Consider the following 15,145-nt stretch of genomic DNA (forward strand, 5'->3'; position numbering starts at 1 on the left):
CTTCAAGCTACAGAACAGTCACATCTAGCATACATGGCTAGCATGACACAACCAGTTATGCATATTTGCGCAGCGCTTATATGAGAAATGGTCCAGCCGTGCTCAGTGCTCAGCCCAGCGATGAGGTGGCTGGTGAATAACATTTGTACACTCCATACCAGATGTTCGATGACAGCTGCACTCAGCTTGCCACAGTGCTCCACACTATGCGGGGAGGGGGTGGAGAGGGGCTCTGTGGGGATGTCGACATCGACAGCGGTGCACAGAGGTGTAAACTTTGCCGTGCGGTGAGATTAGGGACGTTGAACAGGAATATCTATACAATAGACAAAGATTTCGGTGTGGGGTGAGACGTGTGACTGTGTAGTCACGCTTTGGTATCGTTCGATTGCAATAAAGTATTGTTCGCTTACAACCGTCTGGTCTCCGTTATTCGAACTTTCCCAACACCGGGTAGGGTATTCTTCCTTATTTTCAAATGCTGCACATCCTAAACTCTTTATCTTACCCAGTTTGAATTTCGTCACCAACTACATCAGATATTCCACTGAACGAGGCAGGCTAGTCATATTTGATAACCAAGTCTCCACTTGTCACTACTAATCTTAATACTACGCATTGTAAGTGTTGAAAAGCTGATGCTTCGATACTACAGACAAGTACGACTACTACAGTTCGAGATCGTTGTTTGTATTGGTATATAATCCTTGGATATCTAGTGGCGCTGAAAGTCAAATGCCGCCAAAGTGTCATTGTGTTTTAACTGTCTTGTTATGAACGATACGGTTCAGTACAGTACATGATGCATGTGTGGAACGAAGTACGGACAGGATTTAATCCTGCGGATGAAACACAGCTGTTTGGACCACGGACTTGTGTGGAAAGCGATGGATTTATTTACGAATCAACAACACAAGCCACAATATCAACAGGGTCCGAGGTATATTGTTTACGTCTGGGAATCTTTGTAGCGGAATGCGCTGTTAACGGATAGTGTGACAGTAATGCTGTGGAGCTTTTAGTAACTACAACAAATCTTTGGTTTCATTTGTTTGATACTTTGCCCGTGATATTTCGCGAGAAGGATGTGCGCCCGATTAGGACTCTAGTTTGTCCCCTTGCTTTCGGAAGTAGCACGAGACTACAGTGTACAAACTATCTTATTTTTTCATCCATTTCCCCGGAAAGGCACAGTTGCTAACCCAGCTAAAGCTTTGCATGAGAGGTGTGTGAACTTGGTAGGCCTATACAGAGCTCGGGCTGATCCCAGTTTGCATTGGTCATAGACAGGTTTGTGAATCTGTGAATGACTTTCCTTGATATCAGTGAGTACCTTTTCCACTTTAAGTGTCTGGCTGTGAGCAGAATAGAAAATGGAAAGCTATCACTTAAGTGGACACATTTTTAGGTAGTGAAACAGTGCTACCTTGCAATATGTAATGTGACACCTCTGTGGTCTCTGCACCTGCCAATTCATTAGCCTTACACATGCATTCAGCAGTCGTTTTTGGCAGACTGAACAGTAATATACAACAGCTTGCGTGGGGCAGCGATAGTTTTAACTATAAAACAGAATAATACTAATGATCTGCATAGGATCAGTGAAACTAAGAACTTGTAACAGATGCAGTGTATGTGCCAGGACGTGTACTGTGTTGTCAGAACATAGCAGGGGGACTATACAATACAGTGCTACTGTATTTGAAAAGTAGTGGTCTGTTGAATACAGACATCTCAATGTAAAAGCTTTGAGTCAGATCTCCACCCATAGAAAACCTTTACGACATGAGGGATGTGGCTTGTCAAAAGCAAAAATCGTCGAGTGTTCATGGTAACATTTTAATTGTGCAACTTTCAGTTCTGAGAGAGATAACTAACAAGTTTTGGATTATATTTTATTGCTGTTTGGAAACTGAAATCAGTCTGCGAAAAGACAGTTCGTGTTGCCAAACCCTGTGAAGTATATAGTAAGTAAATTGTAGGAAACAGATGTTTATTGTGCTAGTTTCACAATTATTTTATCAATATCTGTAAAATTGCTTGCAGTCTCTGCAAAAAGTGACCTCATAGGTTCCAGTAAATGACATTTGTCCATGTTATTGTGACTAGTTTAGTCTATTTGACCAATGAGAAATGAGTACAAGCTGCTTATGTGCCAGGAAACCATTTTCCACAGGGGTTTAAACTGGGCAGACTTTGGAGTCAATTTTGTAATCTTTGCAAAAGATGAAATAGAAGAGGCTTACAGGTGATGAAAGTGGCATCCACTGGGAACGGTGATGCATGCAAAAGATTAAATCATACAACTTATATATGTAGCATTTCAGCCTTAAATAAATCTGTCATTAATAGGAAGATATTGAGAGAGCCACATTCGTAATGCCAAATTTGATGTTCCAGCCTTTAGAAGTGTTAACCAGTCCAGAATTATTTAATGGTGGCTTTATCTCTCCATGGTAGACATTGCACAACACACCGTTTAGTTTCTTATCACAACAGTACAGTATATTTGCACTCGTGTTCAGCCATATCGTGTGCTAGATTTCTGCTTCAGAAGGAGCTGTATGTGTGTTAATGGTCATCCTATTGACTGCAGCACCCCCCCCCCCCCCCCCCCAAAAAAAAAAGTTCATGTACATGTGTTGTATGAGATAACTTACTACCATGTCTGTCAGACCAAAACACTCAGTTATTGTGTTGAAAAGTGTCTTGACTTTGGATGCAGATCATCAGTGAACCTGGACCAGATGGGTTTGGTGACTAGAAAGATTTCCCCTGGGTATCCTATAAACATATTGGAATGTGGTGGTGACATGTGGGTGGCTACACTATGATTTGTTTGTTTATATTATCCTCAGATGAAACTACCTGTAAAAATAATGATATGATGAGTTTGGTGCTGTCAAGACTTTGTGAAACAAGATATGTAACCAGGTTATAGGAATGTTTCATTGTGTAATGGGCATCAACAGTGAAAAGCAGTGAGTTGGATGATAATGAGCATCAAATATAGGGATGTGGTTGAGGAAGTGGTTGGTGTCTTTGAAGTCAGAAATTGGGGTATGGGGTACGGGCTGGATTTTTGGACAATTAGGGACTCTCTCTCTCTTTTTTTTTTTTTTTTTTTTTTTTTTTTTTATATATATATATATATATATATAATGGGGCTCTCTGGACAGCTAGATTTGTAGACTGATTGTATTTTCCCAGCATTCCACCAATGAACTGGAGCCTACTACCTGCTGTATCTGTGACTGAGTGTGTGATCATTTCATTTCATACTCCTACAAAGAGTTACACCTAGGTATCTGCAGGAGTTGGCAGATTCCAACTGTGGCTCATTGATACTATAGTCAGAGGATACTGTGTTTTTTTCATTTTGTGACTTGCACACTTTTATGTTTCTGAACATTTACCAGTCTTCACACCACTTTCAGATCTTATGATCTGAATGAATATTTATGCAGCTTCTTTCAGACAATACTTCAGATACCTGAATCATCTGCAAAAAGTCTGAGGTTACTATTAATACTGTCTGCAAGGTCGTTATGTACAGCAATGACAGCAAAGGGCCACAACAAACTTTACTGGGGGACACCAAAATTATTTTTACATCTGATGATGACTCTCCATCCAAGATAACATGCTGCGTTCTCCCTACCAAAAAACCCTCAGTAGTTTTGTGGATTACTTCTGCTACATTTTTTGTTCAAAGGATCTGCAGTAGATTATATAAGGTTCATTGAAATGAAACCTGGTCAGTTTGTCTACCTTTGCCTTACACGTAAGGTGGCACCACGTAACTGCGGGTATGGTGGCGCCGTCTTTTGGTAGATATACTGATGCTGGCGCACCGTTTGATGTTGCATAGTGCCAGTGTGGTTTCATGCCAAAGAAAAGGTGGTCACGCAAGTTATCGTCCACTACTGAACGTGCACAGGAGTAAGCAGGAACAACAAGGAGCAATTTGATTTTTGGTGGCGGAGGGAATTGGAGCCATGAAATGTATCGGCAGATGAAGGCTATGTGTGGTGAATACAGTCTGAGTCATTCAAGTGTTGTGGATTGGCGCAAGTGATTCCTTGAGGGGTTCAAGCAATTTCTTGAGGGGCGCAAGCCAAAGTGTTGTGGATTGGCGCAAGTGATTCCTTGAGGGGCGCAAGCCACTGGAAGACACTGCTTGCCCTGGGCAGGCCCATCGTCATCGTACTGGAAGTTGTTGCGGAAGTGAATGCTTTAGTCTTGGACAACCGCAGAATCACTGTGGAAGAGATCTGTCAGTTACTGGGTAATAGTGTGGGCACTGCCCACACTGTAATGCATGAACACATGAACTTTTGAAAAATCTGCACACAGTAGGGTCCCCACCACCTGACTGCCGAACAGCGCAGTACTAGAATGGTGCTGTCTTTGAGTCACCTGCAATGTTATCATGAGGAGGAATACGGCTTTCTGTTGGGTATTGTCACAGGTGATGAAACATGGTGTCACCAAGTTGAAACACAGAGGCATGCTGTCCAGTGATGCTCCTGCATGATAATGCTCCCCCCCCCCCCCTCCCCCCCCCCACACACACACACACACACACACACACACACACACACACACACACACACACACACACCCCCACGCGCGCGGCCGATGTGGTGAAGATGACATTGCGGCAGTTTCATTGCGAAACGCTGGAACTTCCACCGTACCGTCCCGACCTTTCACCTTTGTGACTTTCATGTGTTTGCACCTCTAAAACACGTTATTTGCGGACATCGATTTGCAACAGATGACAAAGTGTGTGACTGGGTCCAGGCCTGTAACTGACAGCAACCTACCAGGTGCTTCAAGGATGGAATTGACCAGCTAGTGTCACAATGGGGTAAATGTGCCTGCAGTTTTGGCGACTATTTTTGAGTACACTATGTGATCAAAAGTATCCAGACACCCCCAAAAAAACGTGTTTCTCATATTAGGTGCATTGTGTTGCCACCTACTGCCAGGTACTCCATGTCAGTAACCTTAGTAGTCATTAGACATTGTGAGAGAGCGGAATGGTGTGCTCCGCGGAACTCACAGACTTCGAACGTGGTCAGGTGATTGGGTGTCACTTGTGTCATACATCTGTACGTGAGATTTCCACACTCCTAAACATCCCTAGATCCACTATTTCTGATGCGATAGTGAAATGGAAATGTGAAGGAACACGTACAGCACAAAAGCATACAGGCCGACCTCGTCTGTTGTCTGGCATAGACCGTCGACAGTTGGAGAGGGTCCTAATGTGTAATAGGCAGGCATATATCCAGACCATCACACAGGAATTCCAAAACTGCATCAGGATCCTCTGCAAGTACTATGACAGTTAGACAGGAGGTGAGAAAACTAGGATTTCGTGGTGGAGCGACAAGGCAGGGTGTGGTATGGCAAATGTCTGGGGAATGTCATCTGCCATTGCATGTGGTGCCAACAGTAAAATTCGGAGGCGATGCTGTTATAGTGTGGTTGTGTTTTTCATGGAGGGGAGTTGTGCCCTCTGTTGTTTTGCAAGCCACTATCACAGCACAGGCCTACATTGATGATTTAAGCACTTTACTTCCTACTGTTGAAGAGCAATTCAGGGATGATGATTCCCTCCCAGGAGGTCCACAACTCTTTTGTGGATACATGCATAGCGAGCATGGGACCCCGAGCTAATGTGGCCCTCCTTCCTTTCCGGGCTGCATACCTTCCCTTTCCGCATCCTTCCCCATCCCCCATCTTCGCCTCCCCCCCCCCCCCCCCCTCCCTCACTTCTGGCTCTTTCCTTCTCTTTCTCCCCCTCTGGGAGTATGGTTTGTGCCTATGTCCGGAGACGGACGCTCGAAACTGTCACAAATTCTTTACTTTCTACACTTGCAAGTCTTCGTCCTTCCTCTGTCCTTCTCTTTGACCTTTTCTCCGCTGCGGCGTTTGAGACCCCTCTTCTTTCCTTTCCCTTTCTTTTTTCCTCCCTGTGCGTGTCTCAAGGCCGATCCTCGCATTTCCATGCGTAGCCGGTGACGGGGTAACACGTAATTCCCCGCCCCGGATGGACAGGTAGGACACGTACGTACCCCCTGGTAACGGCCAGGCCCAGGGAGGGGTGATTACCCGAGCTGATACCTTCCGAAAGTGCCGATTGGTCCCTCTGTCCGTTTGTCGGGAGGTGTGACCTGAGGTGTAAACAATCGCCTAAGGCGGGAGTGCCCTCAGAGAGGGCCCCCACAAGGGAGGAGCGCGCCATCGGAGACGCCGGTAATCATGGGGGATTCTTCCGCAATGGTTTCCTCACCTTCCACTATGTCTGCTCACAAGCGTAAGTTCACTGAGTCTCAGCCACCGACAGTTCTTCCATCGTTGCCACAGTTCCTTGTTGTTTCTCAGTCTGACGAAGGTCACGACTTCTCCACGGTTAACCCTTTCATTATTCAGAAAGGTGTCGACACAATTGCAGGTCCTGTAAAGTCTTGTTCCAGATTACGGAATGGCACCTTGTTGTTAGAAACAGTCAGTGCCCTCCAAGTACAAAAATTGCTGCGTACTTCACTGCTCCACACCTTCCCTGTCCGGGTTGAACCGCACCGCACTTTAAATTCCTTGCGTGGAGTCGTTTATACACGCTCCCTCGATGGATTGTCTGACGAAGAAATTCAGCACTACCTGTCTGATCAGGGCGTAATGGCTGTTCATAGAGTTATGAAAAGGGTTGACACGAACATCATTCCAACCCGCACTGTCTTATTGACATTTGACAAAGTTCAACTCCCATCGAAAATCAAAGCAGGCTATGAGATAATTTCCGTTCGGCCTTACGTCCCAAACCCTACGCGTTGCTATTGGTGTCAGCGGTGCAGTCACACCAGCCAGTCCTGTTCCAATCCGGCCAAATGTGTTACGTGTGGCAAGGATGCCCATGAGGGTGCTTGTCCACCTCCATCCCCTCGCTGCATCAACTGTATGGGTGACCACACTGCTTCCTCTCGAGATTGTCCCATTTTTCAAGAGGAAAAGCTCATCCAGGAAATCAGAGTGAAGGAAAAGGTGTTGACCTTTGCTGCTCGAAAATTATTCGCCAGTCGACGGCCCACCGTGCCTCAGACAGGAAAATACAGCACTGTCCTTGCTTCTCCTCGGCCAACAAAGGAGGCGGCCACGCAGACTTGCGACCTCACCTTTAGTACCACGGTCGTCAGATTGGCCAGCGCAAAGATCGCCCGTTCAACCTCGCCGCTTTCGCCTGTCCACTCTATGGCTCACCCTTCATCGGTTTCTGCTAAATCTCGAGCTCACAAGTCAGACGCCAAGACTTCGAAAAAAGAGCATACTCGTGAAGATTTTTTATGTACCCCAACTTCACAACCATCGGTTCCTCCTTCATCTAAACATCATATTTCCAAGAAGGCTAATAAGAAACCCAGTTCATCTCCTTCTCTGCCAAGGCGTGTCCCATCTACAGCACCACCTGGTGGAAATCGCCCTCGGCAGTCTTCTGTGTCGCCGAGGCGCACTGCTGGCGGCCGATCAACCGGCTGATCGCTGGTGGCAGGAGCTGCTCCTGAACAACCTATGGATCAGGATCTTCTGCCTTCGGCTGAATGCCATTCCATGCAGTCGATCGCAAGCTCTGAGCAGTTGTTGAGTTGACGGCAACCTTGGTCACATTCCTCCATTTTCTGTTCACCCTATGTCCGTTATCCACCGGAATATCTGCGGCATTCGAGCCAATCGGGACGAATTGTCGATCCTCTTACGATCCTACTCGCCGGTCATCTTCTGTCTTCAGGAAACAAAGCTGCGTCCCCATGACCGCTTTGTTCTCCCCCATTTTCAGTCCGTCCGATTTGATCTCCCCTCTGTTGAAGGCACTCCAGCCCATGGAGGACTCATGATTTTTCTCCATGATACTCTCCATTATCACCCAATCCCCTTAAACACTTCCTTCCAAGCTGTTGCTGTCCGTCTTTCCCTTTCTGGATATACCTTTTCTCTTTGTACTGTATACATTCCATCGTCCACACCAATGGCACGAGCTGATCTCCTTCATCTTCTTGGTCAGCTTCCACCCCCGTATTTGCTGGTTGGGGACTTCAATGCCCACCACCCGCTTTGGGGATCTCCACGTCCTTGTCCACATGGCTCACTATTGCTAGATGTCTTCCATCAAGCGGATCTCGTTTGCCTCAACACTGGGGTCTCTACATTTTTGTCTGCCTCCACGACAAATTTCTCTCATTTGGACCTTTCGGTCGGTACCGTTCCGCTAGCTCGGTGCTTCGAATGGTTTGCCCTTGACGATACACACTCGAGTGACCACTTTCCATGTGTCCTTAGACTGCAGCCTCAACTGCCATATATGGGCCCGTGACGCTGGAAGTTTGCCCAAGCCGATTGGACACTTTTTTCGTCTCTAGCAACATTCGATGACCGTCACTTTCCTAGCGTCAACGATGAGGTCACACATCTTACTGACGTTCTTACAGCTGCGGAACGTTCAATACCACGCACCTCCAAATTGCCCCGGCACCCCCCAGTTCCTTGGTGGAACGAGGCATGCCGTGACGCAATACGTGAGCGGCGACGTGCTCTTCGTGTTTTCTGCCACCATCCTACTTTGGCCAACTGTATCCGCTATAAGCAGTTCCGTGCGCGATGCTGTCGTGTCATCCGCGATAGCAAGAAGGCAAGCTGGAAATTCTTTACTAGCTCATTTAACAACTTCACTCCCTCCTCGGAAGTTTGGAGTCGAATTCGATGGTTATCTAGCGCGCCTAGTTTCTACCCGGTCTCTGGGCTCACTGTCATGCGTGATACGTTAGTGGACCCCGTCGCAATTTCTAACTCATTGGGTCAGCACTTTGCTGAGATTTCAAGCTCTTCAAATTACCCGCCAGCGTTTCTCACGAAGAAACGTGCAGCGGAAGTGCAACCTCTTGCTTTCTTCTCTCAAAATCGCGAAAACTATAATACTGTTTTCTCCATGCGGGAACTCCAACATGCACTCTCTTCTTCTCGCTCCTCCGCCCCAGGACCGGATGGCATACACATCCAAATGTTGCTGTATTTATCAACCCATAGTCTGCTTTACCTCCTTCGCATTTATAATTGAATTTGGACCGACAGTACTTTTCCCAGACGACAGCGGGAAGCTATCGTCGTTCCTGTTCCGAAACCTGGAAAGGACAAACATCTCCCCTCTAGCTATCGCCCCATTTCTCTCACGAGTAGTGTAAGTAAGGTTTTGGAGCGTATGGTGAATTGCCGTTTAGCTTGGTGGCTGGAGTCCCGCAATCTTTTAACACTTGCCCAATGCGGTTTCCGAAAGCATCGTTCTGCAGTTGACCATCTTGTTACTCTCTCCACTTACATCATAAACAATTTTCTCCGGAAACGCCAAACGGTAGCAATATTTTTTGATCTGCAGAGAGCATACGATACCTGTCGGAGTACAGGCATCCTCCACACACTGTTCTCTTGGGGCTTTCGAGGTCAGCTGCCCCCTTTTCTTCGCGAATTTATGGCAGAGCGCACATTTCGAGTGCGGGTGAACACTACTCTCTCCCGTACTTTCTCCCAAGAAAACGGGGTACCCCAGGGCTCCTTGCAAGTGTTGTACTGTTTGCCATTGCCATAAATCCAATTATGGATTGTCTCCTTCCTGATGTCTCGGGCTCCCTCTTTGTGGATGATTTTGCGATCTACTACAGCTCTCAACGGACCAGCCTTCTTGAATGACGTCTTCAAGGATGTCTCGATCGCCTCTACTCTTGGAGCATCGAAACCGGCTTCCGTTTTTCTCCCAGTAAGACCGTTTGTGTTAATTTTTGGCGACGTAAGGAGTTTCTTCCACCCTCCTTACATCTAGGACCTGTCAACCTTCCGTTTTTGGATGTTGCTAAATTCTTGGGTCTTATGTTTGACAGAAAACTGTGCTGGTACTCCCATCTTTTGGCTCGCTGTCTGTGATCCCTCAACACCCTCCGTGTCCTGAATGGTACCTCCTGGGGAGCGGACAGAGTGGTTCTTCTCCGCCTCTATCGCGCCTTAGTGCGCTCGAAATTGGACTATGGAAGCATAGTTTACTTCTCTGCTCAGCCGTCTATCCTTCGTCGTCTCGACTCTATCCACCACCGTGGATTACGTTTAGTGTCTGGAGCTTTTTACACCAGCCCTGTGGAAAGCCTTTATGCTGAGACTGCTGAACCTCCGCTGTCCAATCGGCGAGCAGTCCTTCTGAGTCGTTATGCTAGCCATCTGTCTTCCATTCCTGCTAATCCAGCCCATGACATTTTTTTCGACGCCTCCTTTGATGTAGGGTACGCAGGCCGCCCCTCCTCCCTACTACCACCGGGAGTCCGCTTCCGTCAACTTCTCCATTCTCTTTCCTTTCGCTTTCCTAAAACCTTCTTGACAACTTGGGGTACAGCACCGTCTTGGCTCCGTCCCCGGATCTGCCTGCTCCGTGACCTTTGTCAATTTCCCAAGGATGGTACCCCTTCACTTGTTTATCGTCGGGCATTTGCTGCTCTATATGCACAAATGAAGGAAGCCACATTTGTTTACACTGATGGCTCGAAAACATCGTTAGGTGTAGGGAGTGCCTATATTGTTGGCAACACCCCAAATCGTTTTCAGCTTCCCGACCAGTGTTTGGTTTATACTGCGGAGCTTTACGCTGTTCTCCAGGCTGTCCACTACATCTGCCTCCATCAGCGGATACAGTATGTTATCTGCTCAGATTCTCTCAGCTCTCTCCTCAGTCTCCAAGCTCTTTACCCTGTCCACCCTCTGGTCCACCGGATTCAGGACTGTCTGCACTTGCTCCACCTGGGGGGCGTCTTGGTGGCGTTCCTCTGGCTCCCAGGACACGTTGGTATCTGTGGAAATGAGGCGGCCGATATAGCGGCCAAGGCTGCAGTCTCTCTTCTTCGGCCAGCTATTCAATCGATTCCCTTCACCGATCTACGGAGCGTTTGATGTCATCGAGTTGTTCTTTTATGGCACGCCCATTGGTCGACACTTCCCCATAATAAATTGCGGGATGTGAAAGCTCTCCCTTGTGCTTGGACCTCTTCCTCCCGAACGCGTCGTCGGGAGGAGGTAATTTTAACTAGACTCCGGATAGGGCACTGTCTTTTTAGCCATCGACATCTTTTAAGCGGCGATCCTCCCTCACTCTGTCCCCACTGCTCTCAGTGCCCCTATTTTACTCCGTTACGCGCCCGTCTACAGCTGCCGCCTGATATATCGTCAATTTTAGCAGATGACACGCGCTCGGCTGATCGCGTTCTCGAGTTTATTAGTGCCAGTGAAATGACGTCAGTCATTTGAAGCTTTTTTTGGGGAGAACCAACCCCTTTCTGTAGTGGATTTTTAAGCCTTTCTTCTGCTTTTAGTTTCTCCAATTTTTTGAGTTTCGTTCCAATTTCTGCTGGTTTCCATTTTCGGTTTTTACTGTTTCCTAAGTCACAGACCGGGCACTAATGACCATAGCAGTTTTGCGCCCTAAAAAAACAAAAAAAAGAAAAAAAGGATGATGATTGCATCTTACGACACGATTGAGCACCTGTTCATAATGCATGGCCTGTAGTGGAGTGGTTACACAACAGTAACATCCCTGTATTGGACTGGCTTTCACAGAGTCTTGACCTGAATCCTATAGAAAACCTTTGGGATGTTTTGGAATACCAACTTTGTGCCAGGCCTCACCGACCAACATTGATACCTCTCCTCAGTGCAGCATTCAGTGAAGAATGGGCTGCCAATCCCCAAGAAACCTTTCAGCACCTGAACGAAAGCTGTCATCAAGGCTAAGGGTGGGCCAACACCATATTGAAATTCAGCATTACCAATGGAGGGCGCCACGAACTTGTAAGACATTTTCAGCCAGGTGCCCAGATAATTTTGATCACATAGTGTATGTGTGCTGTGTATAACTACATTTTTGAGTTAATAAAATTGTTACAATTACTTTATACTAGTGACAGGGTTTCATTTGAACGTCCCTTATAATTAGGAGAGTGAACTCATCTGAAAACTTAGTGTAGAATCCAGTAGGTATTCCATTGGGCCCTGGAGTGTTGTTCAGTTTTAACGACCTCAGTTTTCTCTTACACCATTGATATTAACACTTATTTCTCTCATCTTTTCATTGGTACGATAATTAAATTGGGGCAGTTTCTCTGAGTTTTTGTTTGTAAAGGGACATTTGAAAATGGAGTTAAGCATTTCAGCTTTTGCTTTGCTACACTCAATTTAACTTCCTATCTATTCATGGGTTACAGGACATTAACTTTTGTGCCAGTGATAACACTTGTATGTGACCAAAATTTCTTTGGATTTTGTGAAAGATCATTTGACAATATTCTGCTACAGTAGTCACTGAAGGCCTCATGCACTGCTCTCTTGACAGCAAAATGGGTTGTTCAGGATCTCTCTATCTGCAGTCCTATGTTTTGTTTTACGTCTATTATGCTGTAGTCTGTGTTTCCTTAGAACTTTCTTTACGGTGACAATAAACCATAGAGCATCCCTCTCAGTATAAACTGTTCTACTAAGTACATATCTGTCCAGTGCATGGTGAACAATTCTTTTAAATCTGAGTCATAGTTTGTCTATATGCTCCTGACCTGTGCTGAAAGTTGCAAGATCCTCATTCAGATATGACACTACGGCTTTTTTATCTAGTTTATGGAACATATATATCTTTCTTCTTGTTCTAGTTGTCCTTTGTACTTCGGTAATCATTGTTTACACAACTGTATCATTGTGACTTTCATCAGTTTTGTTGTCGACATCCTCAAAGAAGTCGGAGATCCAAAATACTTCCATCAGGAGTGGGATTCTGAACTATCTGTTCTAAGTAGTTTTCAGAGAAATCTTTTAGTATGTTTCACGAGATGTCTTGTTACACGCACCATTAACAGAACTATAATTTTCCCAATTGATTGTTGATGATTGAAGTCTCCACAATATGATTTGGGAACTTCCATACAAGTGAACCGAGATTTTCTCTAAAGTTTTTGGTCACAGCTCTCTGCTGTGATAAGAGTATGTCTACAGAGTGGCAAGTTAAGTGTTTATCCTTTTCTGTGTTTTCCATATACTATATTTATTAAATTTTGTGTGTGTTTCTCTATTTAAGGGGGTTAATATTGTGTTTTTATAAGTGTAAATTCATTCAGTCTTTAGCACAATAGCTGCACGCTGCACAGTGAGCTACGTAGCTCTTTAATGCATCAGCGTCCATTGGTGACCCACCAGCAGGTTAGCAAGTTCCATATCTAGGATTGTCTGCTTTTATAGTTCACTTCTTTAGTTAGTCTTGCTGGGATGGATAGGATGTGTGCGTGCTGTGCATTGACGCAGGAGGAGCTGGCCACAGTTCGCGAACAGCTGAACATGCTGTTGGCTAGGGTCAGTCACCTTCTGGCTGCTGCCTCGGGGCGTAGCAGTGGCTGAGAATCTGGTGTGTCGCATGGGACTTCTCAGGAGTCACTTGTTTTTCCTGTGGACTCTGCTTCCAAAGCACCTCTTAGTGCATTTGACACACTGAATCTGCCCTCAAAGCTGTGTGTGCCAGGTTGTAACACGTTCATGTCGCCCAAAATGGAGGGCCAATGTGGAGACAGGTTGTCGGGCCTCACCCATTCACCCTGTAAGTGGGCAGGTGGCTGCTCCTTCAGCAGGGTCCAAGCAGGCACATGGGGGGAGGGATTTACTGGTTATTGGGAGCTCCAATGTTTGGCGCATTATGGAGACCCTTGTACAGATAGCATTCAGGGCTGGAAAGAAAGCCAACGTGCACTCAGTAAGTCTGCCAGCCAGCCTTATCGGAGACGTGGAGGCAGCCTTGACTGGCTGTCAAGCGTGCAGGGTGCAGTCGTTTGCAAGTTGTGGCTCACTTAGACACCAATGATGCCTGTTGCATGGGTTCTGAGCTGATCCTCAGTTCGTACAGGTTGCTGGCGGAGGTGGTGAAGACCGCTGTCCTCACTTGCAGTTTGCAGCATCATTTCCAGAGTTGATTGGGATCCTGTGGTTTGGAGCCGAGTGCAGGGTCTCAGACAAAGACTTTGTAGACTCTGTGATGGGCTTGGCTGCAGATTTCCAGATCTGCATTATCATGTGAGGATTTGTAGGAGTCCTCTTAACACTAGGGTGGACTGAAAAGAAATGCCTCCATGTTCGTAACTCTTCAACAGTTGGCAGCAATGGTACGCAGCAGGTACTGGCTTGTTCTGTAGCCTCTTCTGTTCTACTCCAGTTGGCGGGAAGCCTTAGCATTGAACGGTTGTGTTGTTACAGTGTAAAGTATGGACCCGTGCTCAGATGGTTGGTCAGTGTGATTTAAGCAACGTGCAGTCATTCCATTCTCGACATTAGAAGGTGTTACCCCAAAAGAGATTCATCGGAGAGTGAAAGCAGTTTATGGTGACTGTGTTGATGTAAGTACTGTGCATTGTTGGGCGAGTAAGTTCAAAGATGTTGAGGCAGGAACATTTGACCTGCATGACAAATAAAAAGTTGGACATCCTGTGACAGCAGCCACCGAGTTTCACAAGTAAAATGTTAAGCGATTGATTCAGGATGATCGTCGTATCACTCAGATAGAAATTGCAAGCACAATCGGCATTTCACAAGAACACGCGAGTCACATTATTGCTTTGCTTGGCGATCAGAAGATCTGTTCATGATGAGTACCCCGGATGCTGACTTCTGAAATGAAAGCACACAGACTTGAAATTTGCCAGGAACTCCTCTTGTATTATGAGAATGAAGGTGATGCCTTTCTCCATTCAATTGTGACAGTAGATGAAACGTGGGTACACCATTATGACCCAGAGATGAAACATCAGTCTATGGAATATCGACACACAGACTCACCGCAAAAAAAGGAATTAAAGAAGCAGCCCTCAGCTGGAAAAATCATGACCACAGTGTTCTGGGATGCAGATGGTGTTATCTATTAGTGGAGATGGTGAGTCACAGATAAGCACAATGGAAAGACTGATATACATATTAGTTTTTAGCCAGAGAGCTTTCTTCTGAAGTAGAAAACACACATTCCCACAAGCAAAACTCATGCACACATGACCACTATCTCTCACCACAGTGGCCAGACTGAATTGTAACT

General features: G+C 46.1%; 1 protein-coding gene across 1 annotated transcript in view; it reads left to right on the top strand.

The window, feature by feature from the left end:
• The first annotated feature begins 746 nt into the window (after positions 1-746).
• LOC124596129 overlaps positions 747-15,145 on the top strand; it is a 262,465-nt gene continuing 248,066 nt past the window's right edge. The window contains exon 1 of the mRNA XM_047135149.1: positions 747-940. Coding sequence (XP_046991105.1) covers positions 800-940 — 141 coding nt within the window. The 5' untranslated portion in view covers positions 747-799. The remainder of the gene's footprint in view (positions 941-15,145) is intronic.

Source organism: Schistocerca americana, chromosome 2, assembly GCF_021461395.2.
Source record: "Schistocerca americana isolate TAMUIC-IGC-003095 chromosome 2, iqSchAmer2.1, whole genome shotgun sequence".
In the NCBI taxonomy this organism is placed as follows: domain Eukaryota; kingdom Metazoa; phylum Arthropoda; class Insecta; order Orthoptera; family Acrididae; genus Schistocerca; species Schistocerca americana.